The sequence below is a fragment of the Sus scrofa genome, chromosome 5 (genome assembly GCF_054392235.1).
Source record: "Sus scrofa isolate SSC_HxYL_T2T_F1_AM1 chromosome 5, Sscrofa_HxYL_maternal_Yorkshire_Landrace_v2.0, whole genome shotgun sequence".
NCBI lineage: Eukaryota > Metazoa > Chordata > Mammalia > Artiodactyla > Suidae > Sus > Sus scrofa.
Window position 1 is genome coordinate 60477632 of NC_139387.1, and position 13925 is coordinate 60491556.

Below are 13925 nucleotides of genomic sequence, written 5' to 3' on the forward strand. Positions count from 1 at the left end.
CCAGAGCCACAGCAACGTGGGATCCGAGCCGTGTCTGCAACCTACACCACAGCTCACAGCAACGCCGGATCGTTAACCCACTGAGCAAGGGCAGGGACCGAACCCGCAACCCCATGGTTCCTAGTCGGATTCGTTAACCACTGCGCCACGATGGGAACTCCCAAAAGCTACTTTTTAAATGAATCTAGACGATGAAAAAAAGTCTTTAAAGCTGCACCTATATACAGTGAAGATTAATTCAACATTTGACAATCACATGTAGATAATCAGTGCTATGTATCAATTTCCACTTGCCTATAATTAATCTCAAGAGTCTTAAATTTTTCAATCCAAGAAATAAATGGATTGGTGTAAAATGCTCTCACAAGTCATACAAGAAACAGGTATGCCTTTAAACAAGTTATTTGGGAACAAAATTAATATTATTTATGGAAAATAATTTAACAGTGAAAAATTCTAAGTCTTAAGTAATAATCCCTGTGCTGAGTTACTCTCAAAGAAACAATCAGATAAATACTCAAATACTGTCCATATCGGTATCAACCACCTCATTTGAGAAAAACCTGACTTCTAATTCTTTTCCTATAAATAAACATGAATACGGAGGCAATGGCAAACCTTGTAACTCCATCAGAGAATGGCCTCAACTGTTGAGTGGGTAAGGTCTATTCTAGATGGAATAATGTCTAGTAACACTATTAGGGCAGCAAAACCTTCAGGTTCCAAGAAAAAACATAACCTTCAACCAAGTGAACTGTATAGGAAATTAAATACAAAGAGATCATGGAGTTTCTCGTCATGGTGCAGGGGAAACGAGTCTGAGTAGGAACCATGAGGTCGCGGTTTCAATCCCAGGCCTCGCTCAGTGGGTTAAGGATCTGGCGTTGTGGTGAGCTGTGGTGTAGGTCACAGATGCAGCTCAAATCCTGCGTTGCTATTGGCTGTGGTGTAGGCCAGCAGCTGTAGCTCTGATTCGACCCCAGCCTGGGAACCTCCATAAGCTGCAGGTGGGGCCCTAAAAAGCAAAAAAAATAAAAAATATGAAGTGTAAAGAGATAAAAAGTTAACTAGGTTTAGTTATTTTTCAGGTGAAATATTTGAAAAATACTTCAGAGGGGAAGAGCATTAAACATGCACAATAGTCCTGAAACACAAAATGAGCACTAAAAATCCACATCAAGCATTCATTTAAAAAAAAAAAAAAAAAACTGTTTTAATCTAAATTTCCTTTCCCAACTATATTAGGAAGACCCTTTGATAAAAGAGGTAGTCCAAAACTGAAAAAGGGTCTTTCTTCAAACCTGAGACTTTTTAGATACACATTATATAAGAAACATTCTGGACTCTATTTTCAGAAACTTTCTCATTATAAAAATTAAGGCTGAAAACCAAGCACCATAGGAATTCAACCCAAGTTATGAAAGGAATTATTCAAGAATAACATCTGAAAAAAAAAAAGGAGTTCCCGTTGTGGTACAGCGGAAACGAATCCGACTAGAAACCATGAGGTTTCAGGTTCAATCCCTAGCCTTGCTCAGTGGGTTAAGTATCTGGTGTTTCCGTGAGCTGTGGTGTAGGCTGCAGACGTGGCTCAGATCCCACACTGTTGTGGCTGTGGTATAGGCCTGCAGCTGTAGCTCTGATTCAACCCCTAGACCCCTAGCCTGGGAACCTCCATATGCCACAGGTATGGCCCTAAAAAGCAAAAAAAAAAAAAAAAAAACCAGTCACAGTTCCGATATACCATCTTAAAGTGAATCAGGATCTAGTTATGTTAAATAGAATACTGAGGCACAGAGGTTCAAAGTAGTCTTTCATGATAAATGAGATTAGTTACATTAGATTCTATTAGATGCAACAAATACAACAAAAGTATAACCAGCCCTTTCATACTTTGCAGCTACGTAATCTTGAAAGAATCACTTAGCTAAATCCCTAATTCCTTTTACATCAAATAGATGATATGAGCACACACCTGATATAACTCCAAAACACAATGAGAATAGAATATAAGATGCTATTTATCTCTCAGAAGGGCTAGTTAACACAGGGAGTTCCCATCATGGCTCAGTGATTAACAAACCCAACTAGTATCCATGAGGATGCGGGTTCAACCCCTGGCCTCGCTCAGTGGGTTAAGGATTCCAAGTTGCCATGAGCTGTCGTGTAGGTAGCAGACACAGCTCAGATTCTGAGTCGCTGTGGCTCTGGCGCAGGCCGGCGGCTACAGCTCCCATTGGACCCCTAGCCAGGGAACATCCATATGCAGCGAGTTATGGCCCTAAAAAGATAAAAAACCAAAAAAAAAAAAAAAGACTAGTTAACACAAAAACTGGGCGTAATATTAGACACTGAAGGTCCCTTCTCAAAAATAACTGCCACAAAATTTTTCTGCCAGACTTTACAAGAAAAAATAGCAACTTCAGATTTATAATGCCCTAACTTAAAAGATATAGAGGTCTAAAATTTCAGGTTCAGGCTTTCTGTTGAGAACGCCTCTAGAAAACGTCACTTACTGTCAGAATAGGTCAGCTTTACTTTCAGGGATCTCCTCCAAAAGGCCCAAAATGAAGATGGATGGTACAAACCTAGGAACCAAGGGTAATCTTAGTCTCCTTCACTCTGGTCCATTTTCCTGAACCAGTGTATTTATCTGAATGTATGCATGGCCTGTATCTATGAGGGTTTGTGTGACAGTACAAGATAAAGACAAATGCACTTACACCTATCTGGTCACTAACATCTCACACATGACGTGCAGAAATGAATCCATCAAAAATTTTTTTCTCTGCTTTTTAGGGCCATACCTGTGGCATATATATGGTAGTTCCCAGGCTAGGAGTCCAATTGGAGCTGCAGCTGCCAGCCTGTGCCACAGCCACAGCCACAGCAAATCTGAGCTGAATCTGTGACCTACATACACCCTAGCTCACGGCAATGCCAGATCCTTAAACTACTGAGCCGGGACAGGGACTGAACCCGAATCCTCATGGATACTAGTCAGGTTCGTTACCACTTAGCCATGACAGGAACTCTGAATCCACCAAAATTTTAAATACATTGTAAAACCCACTACAAAAATAATACAGTGCAACCTGACAAAGTCTAAGCATGCATCAGGAAAATCCAATTATTAGTAAACTAAAATCAGTTAAATATACTCTAAATACAGAGCCAGTAAGCAATATAATTTACATGCTCAAAGGGGCTAGAAAAAAAGCCTACTTTTACTACAGGATTTCTTCTGCAGTAAAATGATACAAAGATTTTATGTTAAATAAAAGTTATACAATCTAAAATCAGGAAGGGGTTGAATGGATGATCTCATGGTTCCTTTTAAGCTCTTAAGGGAAAATTAGCTCAGTTTTTTCACAAAATGTGAACATACATTAGAGAAACAACATATTTTCTGTATCTAGTATTTTGTTTCAAATCAGTCTGCTCTTTCAAGATCTAAAATGAAGGCTATAATTCTGTATCTTATACTTTTTAGCCACATTAAATGTATTAACATTTTCAGAGTTCCCATTGTGGCGCAGAGGAAACGAATCTGACTAGGAACCACAAGGTTTCGGGTTCGATCCCTGGCCTTGCTCAGTGGGTTAAGGATCCAGGGTTACCGTGAGGTGTGTGTAGGTCACAGATGCAGCTCAGATCTGGCATTGCTGTGGCTCTGGTGTAGGCCAGCAGCAACAGCTCCGATTCGACCCCTAACCTGGGAATCTCCATATGCCATGGGTGCGGCCCTCAAAAGACAAAAAGAAAAAAAAATTAACATTTTCAAGTTCCTCTGTTAAAAGATATGTAATAAACAGAGGACAAAATATTCAATAAAACGCTCAAAATACAAGAATAAAATATTTCTCATGGGGGATGGGATGGATGGACTGGGGGTCCAGGACTGGCATAGGCACACTGAGGTATATGGAACGACTGGCCAATGGGGACCTAGTATATAGCACAGAAAACTCCATTCAGTATTCTGTGATAATCTATGTGGGAAAAGAATGAGACAGGATGAGTATGTGTATACATACGACTGGGTCACTTCATTGTACAGCAGAAATTATCACAGCCTTTTAAATTTACTATACTTCAGTAAAACAAAATTTATTTCTCACTTATTGCAAGTGATATGACCAATTTCATGTTATGTTCAGGAGATATCAGACTGGCAATCAAAACTCAAAATGACCTCCTACAATTAATTCCACCTCCTAGCTGCATTCCAATTTAACAATTGCATTCCAATTAACAATCTATAAATAACATTTTATATAACATAAAGGTAATTCCTTCAAGTCCTCAAATAATAATATCCTATCATTCCCAACCCACCCTTAAGATCTCCCTCTGGCCCTCTACCCTCCAACACACCAAAGAACATAAACAAAAGTAAACTTAATAGGAGTTCCGGTCATGGCCCAGCAGAAATGAAACCGACTAGAAACTATGAGGTTGCAGGTTCAATCCCTGGCCTCGCTCAGTGGGTTCAGTATCTGGCATTGCCGTGAGCTGTGGTGTGGGTTGCAGACGCAGCTTGGATCCTGTGTTGCTGTGACAGTGGTGCAGGCCAGCAGCTGTAGCTCCAATTTGACCCCTGGCCTGGGACTCTCCATATGCCAAGGGTGCAGCCCGAAAAAGCAAAAAAAAAAAAAAAAAGTAAACTTAATAAAATGGCATGTATCAAATCATGTCTGCATTAAGAAACATAAACAGACTTCTTTCTGGCAACTGTTTTTAAAGTGAAAAATAGGAGTTCCCGTCGTGGCGCAGTAGTTAACGAATCTGACTAAGAACCATGAGGTTGCGGGTTCGATCCCTGCCCTTGCTCAGTGGGTTAACGATCTGGCGTTGCCGTGAGCTGTGGTGTAGGTTGCAGACGCGGCTCGGATCCCGCGTTGCTGTGGCTCTGGCGTAGGCCGGTGGCTACAGCTCCGACTGGACCCCTAGCCTGGGAACCTCCATATGCCGCGGGAGCGGCCCAAGAGATAGCAAAAAGACAAAAAAAAAAAAAAAAAAAGTGAAAAATAGTTAAGACAGAAAAAAACATTAACATTAAAAAACATTAACACTGAAATCCTAGAAGATGATGCTCCTCACTTAAGACTTGCGTGTACACTGAGAGAACACAGGGGTTGAAATGTGATTAGTAAATAGCTCAGTCTAGGTTTTGAAATATAGTCATGCATGGGATGTCCCTAAGAATACAGTTCTATTTTACTTAACCAAAAAAAAGGTTAAATTTTCTTGCTTGATTTTATTTTTTGAATAGAAGAAAGTACTCACATGATTCTTTTTTTGAAAGGTACATTCATAAAACTGTGTTTAAATGGTTAAACTTTTAATATAGAATTAAGTATCCATCCACTTTGATAGATGAAAAGGTCAGGAAAACCTAACCTCCGTTTGACTTCACCCTCCACCTATAATTAAAGTCTACATGACAATGACAACATAAATAGCTTTAAGTAGGGTAAAGAAGTTTCTAAGCTGCCTAGTTCTGTACATGTGGGCATAGTGATTACAGGATACATTCAGTAACTCCATTTTTTCTACAAATCTGTAAAAGGCTGAAAACATTCTCATAAGGCTTTGTGCCAACTCGACTTGTAGATCAAGACTTAGAAATGTGAACTCTCCTATATCTACTAAAAGATCACCTATGTAGCTTGGGATCCTATATGCAGTTGCTAAGTAAAGTGACTAAAAAGCATCCTGCCATGGCTCAAAAGACAACCTCAGTAACATATACCAAATGATACCAAACACTGGCTCACAAAAGGCAACTCTGTAATGACTAAGAAACAACTCCAAGAGTTCCCATTGTGGCTCTGCAGTAACAAACCCAAGTACCTATGAGTATCCTTGCTGGTTCAATTCCTGGCCTCACTCAGTGGGGTGAGGATCCAGCGTTGCCATGAGCTGCAGTGTAGGTCGCAGACATGGCTCAGATCTGGGATTGCTGTGGCAGACATCTATAGCTCCAATTCAACCCCAAGCCTGGGAACTTCCATGTGCCAAGGTTGAGGCCCTAAGAGGAAAAAAAAAAAAAAGAGTCAACTCGGTTAAGACAGTTCCACTAGAGGGAGTCCCGTTGTGGCTCAGGGGATTAAGAATCTAACTAGTACCCATAGGGTTGTGGGTTCGATCCCTGGCTTCTCTTAGCGGGTTAAAAGATCCAGTGTTGCCGTGAGCTGTGGGTAGGTCACAGGCACAGCTTGGATGTGGCATTGCTGTGGCCGCGGTGCAGGCTGGCAGCTGCAGCTCCAACTGGACCCCTAGCCTGCTGCAGGTACAGCCATAGAAAATCAAAAAAAAAAGAAAAGATAGTTCCACTAGAAATTTGATACATGTGATACATAAAGACAGTTATCAAAGTAGCTTAACCATTGAGCTGGGTCATGCAGCGAAAATATCATACGATGAGCACAGTTCGTCAATACACCCTCTAGTGTCTACCCAAACCCCATATATATTAAACCTAACAAGACAAATGTTTACCTATCAAGTTTAAGTCATCGAAAGATTGCTGACACATTGCAAAATATTGTGACAACGGCAAATATTTCTTTAAAATTTCAAATGCAACACCACTGGTTAAAATGTTAGGAGTGCTTATTACAGCTGCATGTTAAAAAAAAAAAAAAAAAAAAAGATCAGTAATAGAGTGTCTAAATATCAATACAACCTTGGAAACAATTACCCATTCACTTAAGCCAAGAATATTTTAGCCATTTTAGTATCATTTTTATCTCAATGATGGCATACTGATGACAATGTGTGGCCTAACAAATTATCTATTCTAACAACGCGACATTAATTTCTGGAAAGAGTACTAAGTATGGCTTACCATTCAAGACAAAGCTAGATAAAGTTGCAAAAATTTATAATATTATCAATTTTATAATATTTTGGTCCATTACACTGACTCACCTAATTTGCTTTAACTCTTTATTCATTATTCAATAAAAATTCTATGAACTGACAAAATATTCTCGAAAGAATACAGGTCAATACTAAGCTACCTCTGACAAGACTTGGGAAAGATTACCACAAATAATGAGTGCAGACTGCTGTTTAACAGGACTGTATACACTAATCCTGGTGCCAATAGTTTCTCCAGTTAATTTCAGCATCAAGGATAATTTAAGACCACTCTAACAACAGAAATCCTAAACAGTGCCAATTTCTAAAGGTCCTCAACTTAAAACACCAGAACCTTGGAATGTATCTTATTTATTTACAATATTCCCAATGTATTTTAGAAAGTCTAATTTCTTCAAAGTAATGTAACTCCGAGCAAATTAAAATTCAACACATGATATGTTCTATTTAATTTGATTCCATCAAATATGTGGGAAGTAAACAAAACAAAAAAAAAATACATTGGAAAAAATAAAGCCTATGTAAAAACAATCCCAAATTACTTTGGAAAAAAAAAAAAAAAACCCTAACAATTATAAATTAATAAAACTAATGAAAACAGGGAGTGAAAAAAAGAAATGACAAAACCAACCCCTCCTCGCTGACCATCTACATGAATGGAACGGATGTGATCTGCCAGATCTGGACTAGAGTTGAAGCAAGCCTGGCACTGGTCCCAACAACAATTATAGGCAATATTTTTGCTTGAAGAAGTAGTGCTTCCTTGTCCATTCATCATTGCTGGAGTTGAACGCCCACTGGAAATTGTGCTGTCTACATCCATTATAGTACTGCTTATGCTACAAAAGAAGAAAAAAGGCTGTGTTATTCCTAAAAATTCACTAACATGAATATGATCTTATAAATACTCAATTAAGATAACTACTTGACAATCTGCCCATAAAGCATACTAACCATATTTTCCATTAGAAAACAACACTGCTTTACAATTATTTAGTTTCAATTATTCTCTGAAGCTAAACTTCAAATAAATATTATCTGCAATAAAGTGCAAATCAAGACAAAAACAAAAATAAAAACAAAAAAAGCTAGCACCTCAAAACCAGATATGGGAATAATTTAAGCAACTTTCCACAGCCATGAAGTTCCCAAGACTATACCCTACAGAAAACAAACCCGTCACACACAGACAGACACACAGACACACAGACAGACACACACACAGCTTATCACATTTCATCCACAATTCTAAAAAGCATGATAAAGTAATAAAGCGACCATGATTCAAAATCAAAAGGTTATCTTTAGAGTTCTGCAAATCACTTTTTGAACTGAAATCTTTTCTTCTATTCACTAATCTGAGAACACAACTATCACATCCTACCTCTTTCCATCTCAAAGAAGTTGGGAAATTTTGCTGTATTTTCCCTTCTTAATAAAAAGGCAAAAGAGAGAAAACTGAGATCAATAAAAAGTTTCCCTGGTTTTCCCAAAGTCCAAATAAAAAGTATTTTCCTGGCACTCAAAAAAACTTTTAAACCTTTATGCACCAAAAAAGACTGAAAATGCCAATCAATCCCCTTTACTTTTTATATACTAAACAAAGTATTAGTAATTCTTCTTGTTTACTAAAAAATGACATTAGTAACAAAAGTAATTTCGTAATTTTGAAAGCTCAAAATTTCACATCATGGTAAAATATAACATCCTTTGCCTTCATTTTATAAGCAATTCACTTTATTTTCTTTTTTCAATATCTTCTCAATAGAGAAATTACACAGAAGTAGTTTCAATCACGGAAGGACCAATAGTAAGAATGCTTCAGATTAAAGCCACCAAAAGCCATATATCTGCCTGCAAATTAAGTACCAGTAAATTATAAAAATATTAATTTTTTTTTGTCTTTTTGCCTTTTCTAGGGCCACTCCCGCAGCATATGGAGGTTCCCAGGCTAAGGGTCCAATCGGAGCTGTAGCCACTGGCCTATGCCATAGCCACAGCAACACAGGATCCAAGCCGCATCTGCAACCTACACCACAGCTCACGGCAACACCGGATCCTTAACCCACTGAGCAAGGCCAGGGACTGAACCCACAACCTCATGGTTCCTGGTCAGGTTCGTTAACCACTGAGCCACAATGGGAACTCCAAAAATATTAATTTTTAATGCCTCCCTATCTCCAAGTTTTTAATATAAAAAATTTCAAAGACACAAAAATGTAAATCTAAATCTGAACTCATATATTAGAGAACAAACTAGTGGTTAAGAATGGGAAGTGGGAAGTAGCAAGTGGTAGGATGGGGTATGGGCTTAAGAGGTACGAACTACGTATAAAATAAATAAGCTAGGTTGTTTAAAAATGTCTCAGATTTCCTTTTAAAGGATATTCATATATTTAAGTCTATCTGGCTATCTACCAGTCAATATAGAGATTCTAAATTTGAACTCTAAAACTTCATTCTGAAACTCTGTAATCTCTAAAACACTCTCAAATGAGAATCAACTCTTGACTATCCAAAAATTTATTCATATAGTTTGTTTCTGCAGGAATAAACTAAAGGTCTGGTGATTTCCTATGTGGAAATACAAATTACTATTTGAGCCCTAGAAATTTCAAGTTCCATGAGGTCCTTAACTGCAAAATGATTACCTATTTTCCTTATCACTTGCTTCATATATTTTAAAACATTTTAACTGTAAAGTTCATACTTTCGTAAATCATACTAATTATCTCTAAAGGCAAATAATAGAGAATATTAACAGTTTTAAACGAACAATCACACTCAATTTATAAACAATCTCAGAAAAGACAAATCTCAATTACCTAACTGCGGTACAATCTCCAAGATAAAGTTAAAAAAAAAAAAAAAGCCATAAAAGCACAGGGTAGTCATGTTCCAATGTGCATACCTAAGTGGAGGGAGACAGAATTAGATAAGCTATCCTGCACAGGCAAACCTCCTGAAGGATATACAAAACACTGCCAAGGCAGGGTGGGTAAGGGAAGTAAGAAAGAAACTTTCACTGTAAATCCTCTTTAGTATCATTTTAACCACATATCTGCACAGCTTTTATTTAAAAAGCCAAAATTAGCTGAAAATGAAACCAAATCAATTTTCTCTAAATTGAACAAAGGAAAGCAAAGTCAATGAGAGACTTGCCTTGTGATAAATCCTATTAATGACATGAGGAGTTGCCTTGTGGTGGAGCAGTAACGAACCCAACTAGTCCATGAGGATGTGGGTTCAATCCCTGGCCTCGCTCAGTGGGTTAAGAATCCAGTGTTGCCATGAGCTGTGGTGTAGCTCGCAGACGCAGCTCGGATTTGGTGGTGTTGCGGCTGTGACTTAAGTCAGCAGCTGCAGCTCTGATGCTACCCATAGGCTGGGAACTTCCATATGCTGTGGGTGTGGCCCTTAAAAAAAAAAAAAAAAAAAAAACCTACTGATACAGAGTCTACCTACATAGTACTTAGCATATTTTGCCTATTAACTTTACCAGAGAAGGTGAGCCTTTCAAGTCCAAACAGCCCTGAACACTAAGCAACAGTACAACACTGTCTACATGCACTGTCATTCACTTGAAAAGCAGTACTTCATGTAGATACAGATCTTCATAAAAGGAGAGCATAATGCAGGTGTTAAAGCACATGAACTTTGTCTACCATTAGCAATAAGCTGCAAATGCAATGGCAGAGGGGCTGAGGGGCAGGTCCCCTGCCCTGGAAGACTCAGAGAGACACTCCACAATTGGGCAGTATCCACAGCGCCTCCAACAACCCAGCAGGGCAAACTGCAGTCCTGCCTCATGATCCCCTCTGTGCTCCTCCAACTTCTAGAGAATGTCCAATCCTAAACCTCCAGGCTCTCTTTTGGCCCCAGATTCATGATAGAATCATATATTCTCTTCAGTCCCAGGACTGATAAAGCAACAGTCCTGAGCAGGAAAGGACACGCGACAAGTAACTTCCAAATTTGACAGGACCAATTTCATAGAAAGCAGTGTCCTTCCTATAATAGCAGGATAACAAGATGATCAGAACTAAAAGGTGACAACCCACCTGTCTAGGTTCAAGTACATATTAAAATCTTTCATTCGGTGAATTTTCCTTCCTAGTGAACACTTGATTATTCTGTAAAAAGTGAACAAAAGCAGCCTAGTATTTGGAAGAAAACGTAAGCCAGAGAAGGCACTCACTCTATTCAGAATTTCCATAATTTAAAGCAGTGTTTTTCAAACTAAAGTGTATATGAACACCTGAGATCTTATTAATTACAGATTCTGATTCAGTGGGTTTGGGATAGGACCTAAAAATCTAGATTTTTAACAGGGGCTTACTTGTGATGATGTTGCTCCCATTTTAAGCAGCAAGACTCTAAGAGTTCTTTCACTATTATTACCCAACTCTGACTAGACTACCTGAGGAACTGTGTCATACTGTAAAATAAGCTAAAGTGACTGTGTGCACACGCACACACACACACCATGACAACAGAAAATTGGTTAAGTTTTAAAAAAAACAAGCCACATACACACACATTATTAGAGATTCCAATGCAATATTTAGGGAAGAACATAAGACATTCTTACCGTAACGTTCCTTTTTTCCTCTTTTCCATGGGCCTTTTTAAGAAACTGGCAGATCAGACCTCAACATTCAGACTCACTAACTACATGGATTTTATGAAAATGGTTTCCTTTGGGAACTCAAGGGCTAACTCACACATACAAGAACAGCCTCTTCTTTGAGAACTCAAATTACTTCCAAACAAAACATCTGTTCTGTGGATGTGACCACAGCCAACAGGACTGTCAACATTGAGAAGATCAGCTTGCTAAATGACAAGATACAGGAGCAGAGGAAACAACACATGGATGCCATGTTATCACCACCAAGGAGAAGACCAGTCTTAATCTAACAGAGTAAGAAAAGTTCACTGACAACGGATTCAGATTCTGCACTGCAAATAATCTTTACAAAAACTATCACTTGTCAAGTTTTGGCATATTATCAAATAGCCACACAATTACCTTAAAACACCTACTAAATACTCCTTACTTTTCCAACCAAATATCCACATATAGCCAGATTTTCTTCATATGGCTCAATCAAATGAATGCAGACACTGCATCAGACTGAATGCAGAAGCAGATATGTTGTTAAGCCAGACATTAAATATAAAACAATGGAGTTCCTATTATGGCACGGCAGAAACGAATCTGACTAGTATCCATGAGGATGCGGGTTCGATCCCTGGCCTCACTCAGTGGGTCACGGATCAGGCACTGCCGTGAGCTGATACACAGGCCACAGATGCAGCTTGGATCCCACATTGTTGTGGCTGTGGTATAAGCCTGCAGCTGCAGCTCTGATTCGACCCCTAGCCTGGGAACTTTCATATGCCTTGGGTACGGCCCTAAAAAGCAAAAAGTTAAAAAAAAAAACTTTCTTTTGGGAGTTCCCATTGTGGTTCAGTGGTAATGAATTCAACTAGTATCCATAAGGACATGAGTTCAATCCCTGGCCTTGCTCAGTGGGTTAAGGATCCAGCGTTGCCATGAGCTGTGGTGTAGATCGCAGATGCGGCTCAGATCTCAAATTGTTGTGACTGGCATAGGCCAATAGCTACAGCTCCGATTCAACCCCCTAGCCTGGGAACTTCCACATACCATGGGTGCAGCCCTAATAAGACAAAAACAAAAACAAAAACAAACAAACCAAAAAAAAAAAAAACTTTGTTGCATATAATTGGTTTTATTCTTAAATTAATGTTTTTAGGGTTCACAGTTTTGACTTTTGATCCTATAATGGTGATAAATATAGCCTACATAAACAAAAGCTCTCTGGTTTCTTCAAAGGGATCCTTAGGAGCAAAATGTTTGAGAACTGCTGATCCAGACTGTATCTGAAGCAAGCCTTAAAGGTGTCTCTGAAATAGATTGGAAAGAGGATGTTTCTAACTCGAAATATTTTGTTGTTGTGGCCACACCCATGGCATTCAGAAGCTCCAGGGCCAGGAGTTCTGGTCGTGGCGCAGTGGTTAATGAATCCGACTAGGAACCATGAGGTTGCGGGTTCGATCCCTGCCCTTGCTCAGTGGGTTAACGATCCGACGTTGCCGTGAGCTGTGGTGTAGGTTGCAGACGCGGCTCGGATCCCGCGTTGCTGTGGCTCTGGCGTAGGCCGGTGGCTACAGCTCCGATTAGACCCCTAGCCTGGGAACCTCCACATGCCGCGGGAGCGGCCCAAGAAATGGCAAAAAGACCAAAAAAAGAAGCTCCAGGGCCAGGGATCAAACCCTCATGGATACTAGCCAGGTTTGTTACTGCTGAGCCACAATAAGGAACTCCATCTGGTCACTTTTATACATGAAGTAAAGACTATTAAGACTATTTAGTGGAGTTCCCGTCGTGGCACAGTGGTTAATGAATCTGACTAGAAACCATGAGGTTGCGGGTTAAATCCCTGGCCTTGCTCAGCAGGTTAGGGATCCGGCATTGCCACGAGCTGTGGTGTAGGTTGCAGAGGCAGCTCTGATCCTGTGTTGCTGTGGCTCTGGCATAGGCCAGTGGCTACAGCTCCGATTTGACCCCTAGCCTGGGAACCTCCATGTGCCACAGGAGCAGCCCTAGAAAAGGCAAAAAGACTATTTAGTAATGGTGTCTTTCAAACAAGACTTCCATGTCCATACCAGTAATCCTTTTTCATAGCTCTCAAAAGACAATCTGTCATGTCTACAAATCACATTTTCAAGATTTTGGGGGTTTGTGTGTGGGGGTGCCTACACCACAGCTCACAGCAACACCAGACCCTTAACAAAATGAGCAAGGTCAGGGATCAAACCTGCATCCTCATGGATGCTAGTCAGATTCATTTCCGCTGAGCCACACTGGAGCTCCACATTTTCAAGATTAAGTAGCAAAAACAAAGTTCATCTTAAAGAGCTTTACTTTCTGATTGACTTTATACATTGTTAAATTTTTGAATTCCCAAAAAAAGCTAATAAAATACAACTTTAACATGAGATCCACGCCA

The 13925-nt window shown here is 39.4% G+C and overlaps 1 protein-coding gene across 6 annotated transcripts in view; it reads right to left on the reverse strand.

The window, feature by feature from the left end:
• Positions 1–13925, reverse strand: part of AEBP2 (AE binding protein 2) — a 74373-nt gene that overhangs the window by 44492 nt on the left and 15956 nt on the right. For all 6 annotated transcript variants that reach the window (XR_014803774.1, XR_014803773.1, XM_084956628.1 and 3 more), the window contains one exon: positions 7520–7727. Coding sequence is in view for 4 of the 6 variants with exons in the window: in XM_084956628.1 (XP_084812754.1) it covers positions 7520–7727 (208 nt within the window). In the remaining 2 variants the exon portion in view is untranslated. The remainder of the gene's footprint in view (positions 1–7519; positions 7728–13925) is intronic.